The following is a 12795-nucleotide window of genomic DNA, read 5'->3' as shown; positions in this document are numbered from 1 at the left end:
ATTAGTGAAAGATTTTTGTTCTTTTCTGATGGCTTAAAAGATAAGTGTTGTGGGCTGGAGAGATGGCTCAGTGGTTAAGAGCTCTGACTGGTCTTCCAGAGGTCTTGAGTTCAATTCCCAGCAACCACATGGTGGCTCACAACCATCTGTAATGGGGATCTGACGCCCTCTTCTGGTGTGTCTGAAGACATATAAATAAAATGAATAAATCTGTTTTTAAAAAAATAGTTTTTGTTGAGTATAGAAATAACTTTAAAATTTAAGTTCATAGTGAGTCAAACTACAGCAAGAAAAATACAAGATAGTTCATCCTGAGCCTAGCTCAGTGGTTCGTATTTATAGTCCCAGCATTTAGGATGGGGAAATAGAAGACCAAGAGTTAAGATCACCCTCATCTATATAGCAAGTTTGAGGCCAGCCTGGGCTACATCAGACCCTGCCTCAAAAAGTCATTTGGACCTTATATCATTTTCAGAAACGTGGTGGCAATATGGTTGTGTAAGCTCTTTTCACAAAATTCTAGGAGCAGTGAAAGGAACATGAAACCACAAAGCACTCTGGTGGACAGGGAGGATGTGCCCGCTCCTGTCTCTCAGTCCCACACAGCTGGCCTGAAAGTCATCTCAAAGAAATCAAATGACCGTTCAAGGTTTGCGCCACAGTCCTAATGGCAAAATTGGCAGATAGAGAATTTGTGTGAGTGAATGCTGTTTTCCCAGGCTTGATGTAGAAGACTGTGAGTTATATCATTAATTTATTTCTTCATTTTGTAATGTGAACCCCATAATATCAGTAATCACAATATTTTTCAGCACCTGAAGCATTAGCATTGAAAACTGCCTGGATGGCAAAAACAAACCAGTAGGATTTCAGTGTGTGTGTGTGTGTGTGTGTGTGTGTGTGTGTGTGTGTGTGTGTGTAAGAAAATAGGGTAAACAGGGTTTAAAAGTTTGGAAGTGTTAGGGTATCCTGTCATATAATTATTAATTTTTCAATTAAATGTTTTTATTCCCTATAGCTTGATAATGCAGTATCCTAACTTATAGCCTATAGCTCCTGGATTTTAAAAAAGAGCCAGGAATTCTATCAGCCACGATTAAAATAGAAGTTTTCCCCTTTTAAAATCAGGTATTAACGGGCAGGCAAGATGGCTCAGTGGGTAAAGGCGATTGCAGCCAGATTTGAGGACTTAAGTTAGATCCTTGTACCTGTATCATCGTAGCAGTAGAGAACTGAATCCCACAAGTTGTCCTCTGACCTCCACACACATGTAAGTACTTCAAATTTTTGGAACGTGTTCTGAAATGGCCCATACCTGTCTTGCTGTGAAAGAAGAAAAAAGAGGCAGAAAGCCACTAACCGGCCCCCTTCTTTGCCTTTGAAGCGTCTCTTTCAGGGAGATTGTGGTTAGCTTGCTCTCTCACCAAGTTCTGCTCCAGAACCTGTATGACATTCTGCTGGAAGAATTTGTCAAAGGCCCCTCTCCGGGAGAGGAGAAGACAGTTCAAGCGCCAGACACCAAGCTGGCCGGTTTCCTCAGATACATTTCCATGCAGAACCTGGCTGTGATATTTGACCTGCTGCTGGACTCCTATAGGACAGCCCGGGAATTCGACACAAGCCCGGGGCTGAAATGCCTGCTGAAGAAAGTGTCTGGCATTGGGGGAGCAGCCAACCTCTACCGCCAGTCCGCCATGAGCTTTAACATTTACTTTCACGCCCTGGTCTGTGCGGTTCTCACCAACCAAGAGACTATCACAGCGGAACAAGTAAAGAAAGTGCTATTCGAGGAGGAGGAGAGAAGCTCAGATTCCTCCCAGCAGTGCTCCTCGGAGGATGAAGACATCTTCGAGGAGACAGCACAGGTGAGCCCGCCACGAGGCAAGGAAAAAAGGCAGTGGAGGGCCCGCCTGCCTTCTCTCAGTGTGCAGCCCGTCAGCAATGCAGACTGGGTGTGGCTGGTCAAGAGGCTGCACAAGCTGTGCATGGAGCTCTGTAACCACTACATCCAGATGCACCTGGACCTAGAGAGCAGCTTGGAGGAGCCGCTTGCCTTCAAGAGCGACCCCTTCTTCATTCTCCCCTCCTTCCAGTCCGAATCGTCCACCCCATCAACAGGTGGCTTCTCTGGGAAAAACACACCCTCCGAAGATGACCGCAGGGAGCACCTAAGTGAGCCTCTGAGTCTGAGGGTGGGCAGTGGGGACATACTTATGCTGCCTCCCAGCCCCAAGACAGAGAAGAAGGATCCTGGCCGCAAGAAAGAGTGGTGGGAGAGTGCAGGGAACAAGATTTACACAATGGCCGCTGACAAGACCATCTCAAAGCTGATGACTGAGTACAAGAAGAGGAGGCAGCCACACAACCTGCCCCCCTTCCCTAAGGAAGTCAAAGTGGATAAGAAAGGGGAGCCCCTGGGACCTCGGGGTCCTGATTCCCCGCTGCTTCAGAGGCCACAGCATCTCATTGACCAAGGGCAGATGCGCCATTCCTTTAGCGCAGGCCCAGAGCTGCTGCGGCAGGAGAAGAGACCCCGCTCAGGCTCCACTGGAAGCTCCCTGAGCATCTCTGTGCGAGACGCAGAGGCACAGATCCAGGTGAGTTCCTGCTAGCCATTTTCCAGGTTGCGGATGACGAGAGTGCAAAGTCTGCATTGCCAAAAATGTGATAGAAACTGAGGGAAACTGAGGATCGAATTCGGGTAGCTGAGTGCTTGCCACTGCACTCAACGTAGTAAGTCTTGGGTTACGTATCCCAGCACCGCTCCGAACTAAGTATTGTAAGTACTACAATCCCAGCGTAGGAAGTGGAGACAGAGAGAGAGATCCTAAGTTCAGGGTTATCCTTGGCTATCTTTGAGCTACTACAGAACTCAGGCTATGACAGACAGACAGATAGAGGATAGATCTGACACATAGCATATTATATAAATCATACCTCCAAGCAGAAGAATGATTGGACCTAGACTGGGGCATCTGCCTGGGAAACAAGTTTTCTTCACAGGTCATTTTTAAAACCACTGTTTCCATGTCACGACATATTTATTGAGACATAGGAAGCCACCTGTATAAAGAAAGATGCTAAAGCTTCTAAAAAACCAGTGAGCTTTAGCCAGAATTGAGTTCTCTTCTTCTTGTTCGAATATGGCACTGAGGATATTCTGAAGCAGCGTACAAAGGAAAAGACGAGCGGTGCTATTGTATTAAAACACTGAATTATTTTGAACCAGGCACGTAGAAAGCCTGTTAAAATGAGCTCGAGGAGAGAACAGCGTTGAGAGTATTTGTCTGGTATAAGGAAACACAGAAACAAAGAACTATGGGAAGATTCTAGATAAAGTCCTTGATTGTAGAATCAAATGATAGAGGATCCTAGGTCCCCAGAAACACACATGCAGTACATACATTTGAAATCCGTATGCCTCTTGCAAGATGCCTTTTCCTTTGAAACCTCTACATAGAAGTAAACTTGACAAGACAGGATCTGTGTGAGTTGTGCTAGACTGGTTTCTTCAGGGCTTGAACCCAAGGTCCCATACATGCAAGGCAAGCCCTCTACTATGAGTGACGTCCCTGATTTGGACTCAAAAAAGAAAAAACTTTTTTAACTATCCAGTAACCATGAGATAGACGTAAACTCTTTAGCAGAAGTTTCATGGTGAATCCTATATCTTAATTGATTTATCATGTGTCTCAGTTTTAATGATTTTACATCTTCTCCTAAATTAAGGAAGAATTATTATCCCAAGTGATCCAGGTGTTAGGAGACAGCTGATTGAACCATCAAATGTTCTGTAAGCATTTGCTTTTGTTAGATGATTCTCTGCTCACCCTCCAATATGTGAAATAAAAACTACTTTATTATTACAGGTCTTTAAGTTTTAGAGCAAAATCCTGACTAAACCTGATTTAAAACAACAACAGTAACAACAAAACACATTTCCAGAGCCTAACAGCACTTCCAGGCAAAGCCATGAAGATGGCCAGTAATTCTCTCACATCCTTTCTCATAGGCGTGGACCAACATGGTGCTAACTGTTCTCAACCAGATTCAGATCCTTCCAGACCCGACCTTCACTGCTCTCCAGCCAGCTGTGTTCCCGTGCATCAGCCAGCTGACCTGTCACGTGACTGACATCAGAGTTCGTCAAGCTGTGAGGGAATGGCTGGGAAGAGTGGGTCGTGTCTATGACATCATCATCTAGAGGACTCAGATCCTAAGGAAATGCCTATAGTCAGAGTCTGCCTGTCAATCCAGCAGATTGCATTTTCCCAACCACCATCCCACTCAAACCAAGTCTCTGAAAAACTAGTTCTCTGAAACCTGGTAACAAAGCTTTTCCCAAGCTCTCCTTAATTAGTCAACCTTGGGTTAGTCTGGATGCCAACATAGTGACATAATGATCTCTGGCCTTGAACATTGTTACAAAAGAGTCTGCGTTACTTGATACATTTCTAAATCTAATTTCCAAGTGCATTTGCTTGCAGTATTATACCCCAATGGGTAATTTTCAACATTCTCCTTTGGAAGCCCTAGGCTGATCCATTTGAGCCATCATTTTCAAAATTAATTCCTAAGAAAACATTTGCTGGTAAGTCAAGCTGATGTAAAAAAAAAAAATCATATAACTGGCACCAGACATAATTAATCAGAAAAACTTATATTCTGATTATATAGTTTGGTTGGGAAGAAAACTGCAAAAGTCTTTTTTTTTTCAGTGTTCTAATCAAGAAAGAAATTACTTCTAAAATATATTCAGGAACATTTCAACATTATTCTTGAGGTTTTTAGATCTTTGTGTTAATAGTCACAAATTCCCCAGGTAAGGTACTGTTGTGCCTTTACGTCTCTGTTTCTAAAGGAAGGGAATTTTTTCCAAGCATGATTTCAAGCCTGTGGCTTTAACATGAAGTACCCAATGGTACACATTGTCACAAGACTTGATACTGACTACCCTATGTGTTCCTTTGCTTCTGTTCTCAAGGCAGACAAAGAAAGACAATTGGTGCCTTAGTCTTTGTTGCACAGATTATTTCTATGCCCCACAATTATCTGAACAATAAGGTACGACACTCGGTTTTAAGAAAGATTCAGATTCATTTTCTATCAGTATCCTTTGGAGGAAAGGAACTCAGAGTCCTCCGTCTGGTGAGCATACTTCTCAGGGGAGGGGCAAGAACTGTGGGATGGGGAGCCAGCTGGAAGGGGTGGGCTGGGGCTGTAATAGAATCATTGTAAAATCTTCAACTATGATACAGCGGTGAAAAGATGGTGTCAGTTATACACACTCTGGACTGAATAGGAAGGGACACGGTGAATTTAGAAAATTATTTTTTTTCTATGTAAAATACCTCTCTATCAAATTTACTCTCTCAACTCATGTTATTCAGACCGATATTTTACCTGGAAATTTCTTTTTCTAAGCATTATTAGAAAATGAACTTGAAATATAGAACCATATCTATTGGGGGTTAGTTGAGCCTGAGGCTTATACATACTTAGAAACCACTGGGCTCCCCTGAGCCCTTACTACAATATATTTTATATATTTTACATTATAATAATGACTAAAACTTTTTAGACAAGCCCACTTACACACTATTGTATAGGTATAATAGGTACTGAGGCATTCGTGGCATTTAAGTGAGGCATTTAACCTATGCCTAAAAAAATGTATTCATACGTCAGCCTCTAAAAATGAAAACTCCACTCCTAAGTATTGAAGGGTTTGAACTTTATCCAGTGATAATATTCAGAAATGTTGCCCTCCATGAGAACTACATAGATATCTATAAGGTCAGAGCCAGATACTTTGGCTTATGTGGAAAATTTTAAAAAAAAAATCCTATTATTCAGCCTACCAAATAAACAAATCAGTCTAGAGGACATTTTCCTAATCCCCCAAAGCAATCTTTGCCTTCAGACAGTGAATCAACTTGGGTAATGTCTTGTTAGGGTTAGGGTCTTATTGCTGTGAACAGACACCATAACCAATGTAAGTCTTATAAAGGACAACTTTTAATTGGGGCTGGTTTACAGGTTCAGAGGTTCAGTCCATTATCATCAAGGTGGGAACATGGCAGCATCCAGGCAGGGCTGGTGCAGGAGGAGCTGAGTTCTACATCTTCACCTGAAGGAAGCCAGGAACAGACTGAGCATCCTCAGGCAGCTAGGAGGAGGGTCTCCAAGCCCACCCCACAGTGACACACTTCCTCCAACAAGGCCACACCTCTAATAGTGCCACTCCCTGGGCCAAACGTATGTAAACCATCACAGGTAATAAATTTAAAAACTGACGTAAACATGTTTTACATTCTCCATCTACTAGTTGGGATCCAAACCAAGGCTGTTCTACACTACTGAGCTGTATCTTCATCTCTAAACTCTTTGAATAGAATTATCTTACATCTAACTTTTGATTTCATGTACCTTGTAAATGTAGTTGAGAGTCAAAGGTTTTACTGTTTTGTTTGACTCAGCAAAAGCAGTATAACCCTAGTTGTTTTCTTTGGTAGATTCTTTGGAGAATCTGTCCTTGGCCAGCCAGAAAGTACCTCCACGTACTGGAAAAAGAGCTTTGGTTAACCAGATTACGGGACTGCAGCATGTCACAAAAATGTGACTGTTCATAAGGAATAAAAGCCACTTCCCTTGTACAAATGCCCCAGAAGAAAGTTAGTGTTCTAAAATAAGACCCCATTCTCCCACCGTCTGGTTACAAGAAGCATATGAGACTAGTGGGTGAAATCATTCTCTAACATCTTGATCATGGGTCTTGAGAATAAAATCTGAGATGTACCTACTTACCTGAACTGTCGTAAATATTGTCATATCCTCCCATCAGTCCTTTGTAAGCCCATTCCAAGTCCCACTTTATTCTTAGACCACCTCCAAGCCCTCTCCAGAAAAGACCACTGCACCCTTCAGAGTCCTACCAGAGGGAGAGGTGTTTGCAGCTTCAAATGGAACATTGCTCAAGGCAAAGTCATAGCCAGTGAGTAGTAGTTCAGTTAAATTGTTCTCTAAGTAAGAGGGAAAGCAACAATTAGGAGGCTTGGATGGACTGAAGTACTTCCCTCACTACCAGTCAGTCCCTTCTGGTGTCTAGTCTCTGCCTTTACCCATCTTTTCTTTCACTCCTCCCACAGTCTCTGAATGGACCCAGTGGTTTTTCCCTCGTCACGCAGGGTGAAGACCATGGTCAACATGGGCTTTTGAACTTTAGAACAGTCATCAGCAGGACGTACAGTTACGTACAGAAGTAAGCAGAATGGGGCTTTATGTGTTGCTTTCAATTGCTCATATTTACTAAAAGTTTATTGCTTGAAGTTGAAGTTTTTTCTTTTCTTAGAAAAGTAAACATCATGAAACAAGCAACATAGTATCACATAAACCAGGCATGATGATACATCCAATCATCCCAGCACGGTGTACACCCATAATCCTCGCACTCAGAGGGCAAAAGCAGGAAAATGGACATTCAAGGGCATTTTAGGTTACATGTGGAATTGGAAGCCAGCCTGGACTACATGAAATCCGGTAGAACGAGCTATCAGTTTTTATGGTGGAAGGCTCATAAATTGTCTACAGAGCCTTGCTCAGCTCCTACAGCTCTCAGTTAGCTTTAAAGATAGGCAAGGCTGCCTCTGCACGCTGTTTTTTTTGTTTTGTTTTGTTTTTTCTTCCCTTTAATATAGCCCCAGATTTTCTCATTTTGAGTTATTTAATTACAAACCAGAAGGACCCGGGAAACCGCTAACAGACATTACAGATTGGATTAAAGTATTTTAAATCAAGCCAGACATATGCCTATAATCCCAGCACAGGAGAGGATTAAGAAACACGAATGAGACCCAGGACACCCTGGGCTGCAGTGTATAAACCCTGTCTCACAAACACAAATGTTAAAAGTCCAAAAGTACCATTAACTTAAATTCCTCGTATGATGAGAAATACAGGCTTCTTGTTAAAAAAAAAAAAAAAACAGTATACAGTTAATAAAGAGAGGCCTTAACTATAGAAAGGTACCGGAGTATCTCAACTGAGACTCATAATCTCCCCAAATAGAGAACAGAACCACCTAGATAGGAATGGTTTGTTTGTAAGTAGAAAATCGATGGCTGGAGAGATGGCTCTGGGGTTAAGAGCATTGGCTGCTCTTACAGAAGACTCAGGTTTGGTTCTCAGTCCTCACATGGGGTCTTATAACTTATCTCTAACTCCAGTGTCAGGGGTCATGATGCCTTCTTCTGATCTCTGAGGGCACCAGCCGTGCACAGGGCATGCAGACATAAAGGCAGACAGGTGTTCACAAAATAAAAATAGTTGCTGAAAAAATTAAAAATCTCTAATCAGTCCCACCAACTAAACAGTGTGGAGACCTTTGTTTAAAGCTGGTAGCATTGGGTGCCACTGGGCAGGGGCCTTCTTAGAGTAACTTTATAAAACCTTCTTGGTTTTTTTTTTTTTCTAGTTAAGTTCCCAGACCCGGAGAGGTTCATAAATTTGTCCAAGATACCAAATAAAAGGCAAACTTGTTTTGCAAAGAGATATCCCTGAGTTGAAAGGCCCTAAGCTTCCTCAGATGTTGGACTGTCGGTGCTGAGGGAGCTCTGCAGTGTGAGAGAACGGGAAAGTTGCAAGGCCTTCCTTAGATGGTTAACATTAAAATATTTGCTTGATGTGTCTGGCCGGAATATTTTGAGAATTTTGAAAGTATGACTTAGAAGTAGTGTCTTTGTAATGGAAACATAAAGGACATCAACATCTACACCTTAATCCCAAGGAAAACATTTAGTGTTCTATTAAAAATGTAGCAACATTAGGGAGAAACATGCGTGGCAGACTGTAAAAGCAGAAACATGGCAGCCTGCATGTTCAGGTGGAATCCGTGTATGTGCCACATATCGTTTAACCAACAAAGTGCCCTGCAGCCAATGGAGGGAGCCCCTTTGCTAGCTTTTCTAGGGAATGCCAAACCTATACAGGTCACCGTCACCGCTTGGAGATACACAGGAATAAAACTCCTCACAAATGCACAAGCCCTCTGCAAAGGAAACGGCAGTTTGTACAAGGTTTGTTCCAGGTAGGACAACACTACGTATAGGACCGTGTGCCACTCCCTGACATGTCTGCCTGCTTCCACAGGTGAGAAAGAAAGCAGAGCTCAGAAGCCTGCAGTAACGTAAGGACACGAATGGGTTCGGGAGCCCAGAAAGATTTAGCGTGGCCGTAGAATACTAAAAGAACATTTTTACCAAAAGTATGAGCTTGGTATTGGGGGTGATTTATAAAGTGGGTCAAGAGCTTGACTTATAATTATACTCTCTTGGAAAAAAATTCCCCTTATTCATAGGGAAACCTAGAAAACGTTTGTTTTAAGAAATCCTATTGCCCTGGCTATCTTTATAGTGTTTGTAAAGTGATGGAATAGAGACACCGTTTAGATGTTCAAATAGTGAACAGATTACTTTAGGGGAAACAGACAAAAAAGAAAAATAGCATATATACCCAAGATTATTCTGGAGAAACTAGGTTGTGAACAATGCTTTGCTTCCTTGTAAACAGGACACGACTTATTAATAAAAGCAAAAACCCACTACGACATTAGTAGCATCCACAAAAACCTTCACTCTATCTTTGCATCGCCATGCAGAGAGGAAAGGACTGGCTACCTCAACTGTCAAGACCCATCCAGTTGAGGCCCTTTTGGATCTCAAGAACTGTTTGCACTGTGAGTCCTCGAGACGGTGGTTGAGCCTTTTGTCCGAAGGGCAAGTGGTTCTCTAACTTCAGCAGGCATCACTCACCTAAGGGTTCCAAACCACAGATGCCCAGGTTTCTATTTCTATACATTTGGCAATTTGCATTTCTAGCAAGCTTCCAGATGAAGCCACTGCTGCCGCTCTGGGAACCACAGGCTAGGAATCATTTCCTTTCAGATCAGCCTGACTTATCAAGCACTAACCTGACCTGACCCATGGGCAAACAGCATGGGATTAAATTACTTAAAACATTCCAGTTCACCCCATCCCAGTTTTATTGTACCAACAGCTGGCCCTTACACATTAGAAGACAATGAATGTATACCTTCTATGGAACCGCGAGATAACTCTAAGCTCATCTTTGTATTTATAAGCATTAATTCTATAAATGATTGTTTGTATCCTGTCGACTTGTACTGAAGGTGACTTTAAATTTATATGGTATTTTCATTCCCTTCTATATAATTTTAATGAGATATTTCCATGTATGGCTCCATCACAGCCTGGCTCCTGGCTTTCAGAGGCTTTTGAATAGTTGCTTGCTTGCCAGTTACTTTGTGTCTTCGATTGGTCATTGACATATAAGCATCCCGAAATGCTAGGCCACTTCCTATGGTAACTTCGTCTTTCGCGGAACTGTGCGGTGTAAATTAGCACTTTAGTTTCAAGTTGATCTGTCAAGCGTCTACTAAAATGGCTTTGTGAAAAATTGTCAAAATGAAACAATTCCTTTTGAGCAGTAGGTATGCCTGTCTTGACTTTTCAGTAAACATTGTGTTTATAAAGATATCTGCACAATGAAAATTATTATTCCACAGGATGGGGCATATAGGAAAGTCAACCTATGTGCTTTGAGAATTTAGTGAAATGAACCCTATTACAGATGGGGCCTCAGTTTTTATTTTAGCTCTTTGCTCAGTTAATTAGCCTTAGTAACTCCTTTTTTATTTCAAAATAAGGGCCATGTAATAGGAAGAACTGATGATCTGTGTTTTGATTAAATTCAACATTTAAATAAAACAAGTTTTATCAATGTAATTCCATCTACTAAGGAGGCTGAGGCAGAAGGATCGAAGTTTGAGCTTTGCCTGGGCGGCACAGAGAGATTCTGTCTCAAAAATTAGTAAGTAAATAAATGCACACGAATGAAAAACAGTGGAGCATACAAGAGAACAATAATTGAGTACTCTAAATATCACCTGTTTATAAATTATCAATTCTGTATAATTCTTTTTTTTTTTTTTTGGTTCTTTTTTTTCGGAGCTGGGGACCGAACCCAGGGCCTTGCGCTTCCTAGGTAAGCGCTCTACCACTGAGCTAAATCCCCAGCCCCTAATTCTGTATAATTCTTATTGACTTGATAAAGTTTATCTAAATACTTTTGCTTAATAAATACTTTGAAATAGTTTAAATTAGACTATTGTTTGAATAGAAAGCAGTCACTCTAGGTACTTGTATTAGCGAAGGCATTATCAACAGAGTGTTAAGGATTCAAGTCTTTGGCTGTGTGGTTGAAAATAATTAAGAATATTTTCTTTTTGTTTTCTGTAACAATTTAAAAATTATGTGCGCAGTTTGTTTAGTTCTGATTTTAATTGCATCTTAAAAACTCAATCTCTACAAATAATTTTTCCAAACTGTTTCAATAAACTGTTTCCAAAAAGGAGGGGGAGGACCCGAAAGCCAATCTAGCTTTTCTCTCAGACTTAAGGAGGCTTAAGCCCTTGACAACCCCTGCTGCAGTGGCCCTCCCCGCCCTCCTCAGGTCTCTGCTAGCCCTCTGCCACTGCTTGCTGTGCAGTTCTTTCCTCTGGATAATTTTGAAATGAGTATGATGATAGCAGTCAGTTTCTTGTTACATATTAGCTACTTTAGTCGAAGATGAATGACTTGGATATTTGGGTTTCTTTTCCGTTGAGACCCAGTAGGTTAGAATACCCAGTGTGGCCTGATAGGGTAGGAGAAAGTTCCTAGAGGGAAAGGTTACGTTTCATTCTTGGAAGTTTGGGGGTGGTTGGGGGGGTGTTGGGGATCAGGAAGGGGGCTAAAACTCAATGTTTATTCCCCTACCCATGCCAAAAAACTAATATTTTGTAATGGTTTTGTAAGAGGAATAGACAGACAAATTAAGTTTTAGCCAGTTCCCCCCTAGTCCCATCCCCATTTGATATAAGGCCAATAGGTAGAGTTCCTTTTATCCATTCTTGTATTATACCAAAGAATGAATTTATTTTCATTAAAAAGTATAAATAAATGAAGCTAAGTATAGCCATAATGAATGAGTAGACTTACCATTTTACCTAGAAGATGGAAAATTCATCCTTGCAACCAATTCACCAGGAGCCTTGAATTATTTTTGTTTACTCCAAAAGCCTCATCAAGGAAGCATCACTTTTGTTTTGGCTCATTTAGCCACATTTACAAAGTCCTAAAAACCATTCTCCTTCAAACGTGCTAGCATAACTGGTTTGATATAACCTGTCGGTTCACTGTTTTCTTGGGGTCTCTGTCAGCAAGCTTGCAAGTGTATTTTGTGTATATTTTATCTGAAGTAAAAAATAAATTCTAAAGAGAAAATATTTTAAAAGATAATGTATTTATGTCGCTCGTGTTGTAGAATAAAGATTCAAATGCATCAAAAATCTGATGTGGGAAACAATTTTCTTCACATAATATTTTTATTTGTATAAATAGCCTGTGTTTACAGGACTCTGCTCAAAGAACTAGGTCTCTTTTCTATGGCACTTTCTACCTCTGGAAAAGTTTTTTGACATTAAATCTTAACAAACAGATATAATCTTACCACTAATCATCCACTATATCCACTAATCATCCTACCTAGAAAAGAAATCTGTAGAAATGTATACCACTATTTCTATAAGGACCAGAAGAAGACCAGAGTAAAGTCCTGAATGTCAAAGCACATTTTCATTTTTATCATGAGACATCAAATTAACAACTTTATAAGTCATTAAGAAGAAGATATCAAATTCCTATAGAGAGTATAGTTTACTGACTTTAAAAAAGTTAT

General features: G+C 41.0%; 1 protein-coding gene across 2 annotated transcripts in view; it reads left to right on the top strand.

Annotated features, from left to right (window-relative positions):
* Positions 1-12406, top strand: part of Arfgef3 (ARFGEF family member 3) — a 159219-nt gene extending 146813 nt beyond the window's left edge. Inside the window, 3 exon segments of one of the 2 annotated variants that reach the window (NM_001427849.1) lie at positions 1385-2597; positions 4013-10979; positions 11099-12406. In NM_001427849.1, coding sequence (NP_001414778.1) covers positions 1385-2597; positions 4013-4204 — 1405 coding nt within the window. In that variant the 3' untranslated portion in view covers positions 4205-10979; positions 11099-12406. 2 annotated transcript variants of the gene reach the window in all.
* Positions 12407-12795: the final 389 nt, after the last annotated feature.

Source organism: Rattus norvegicus, chromosome 1 (genome assembly GCF_021556685.1).
Source record: "Rattus norvegicus strain SHRSP/BbbUtx chromosome 1, alternate assembly SHRSP_T2T, whole genome shotgun sequence".
Lineage (NCBI taxonomy): Eukaryota > Metazoa > Chordata > Mammalia > Rodentia > Muridae > Rattus > Rattus norvegicus.
The sequence above is the reverse complement of the archived record's forward strand: the minus strand, read 5'-3'. Positions and strand labels throughout refer to the sequence as shown.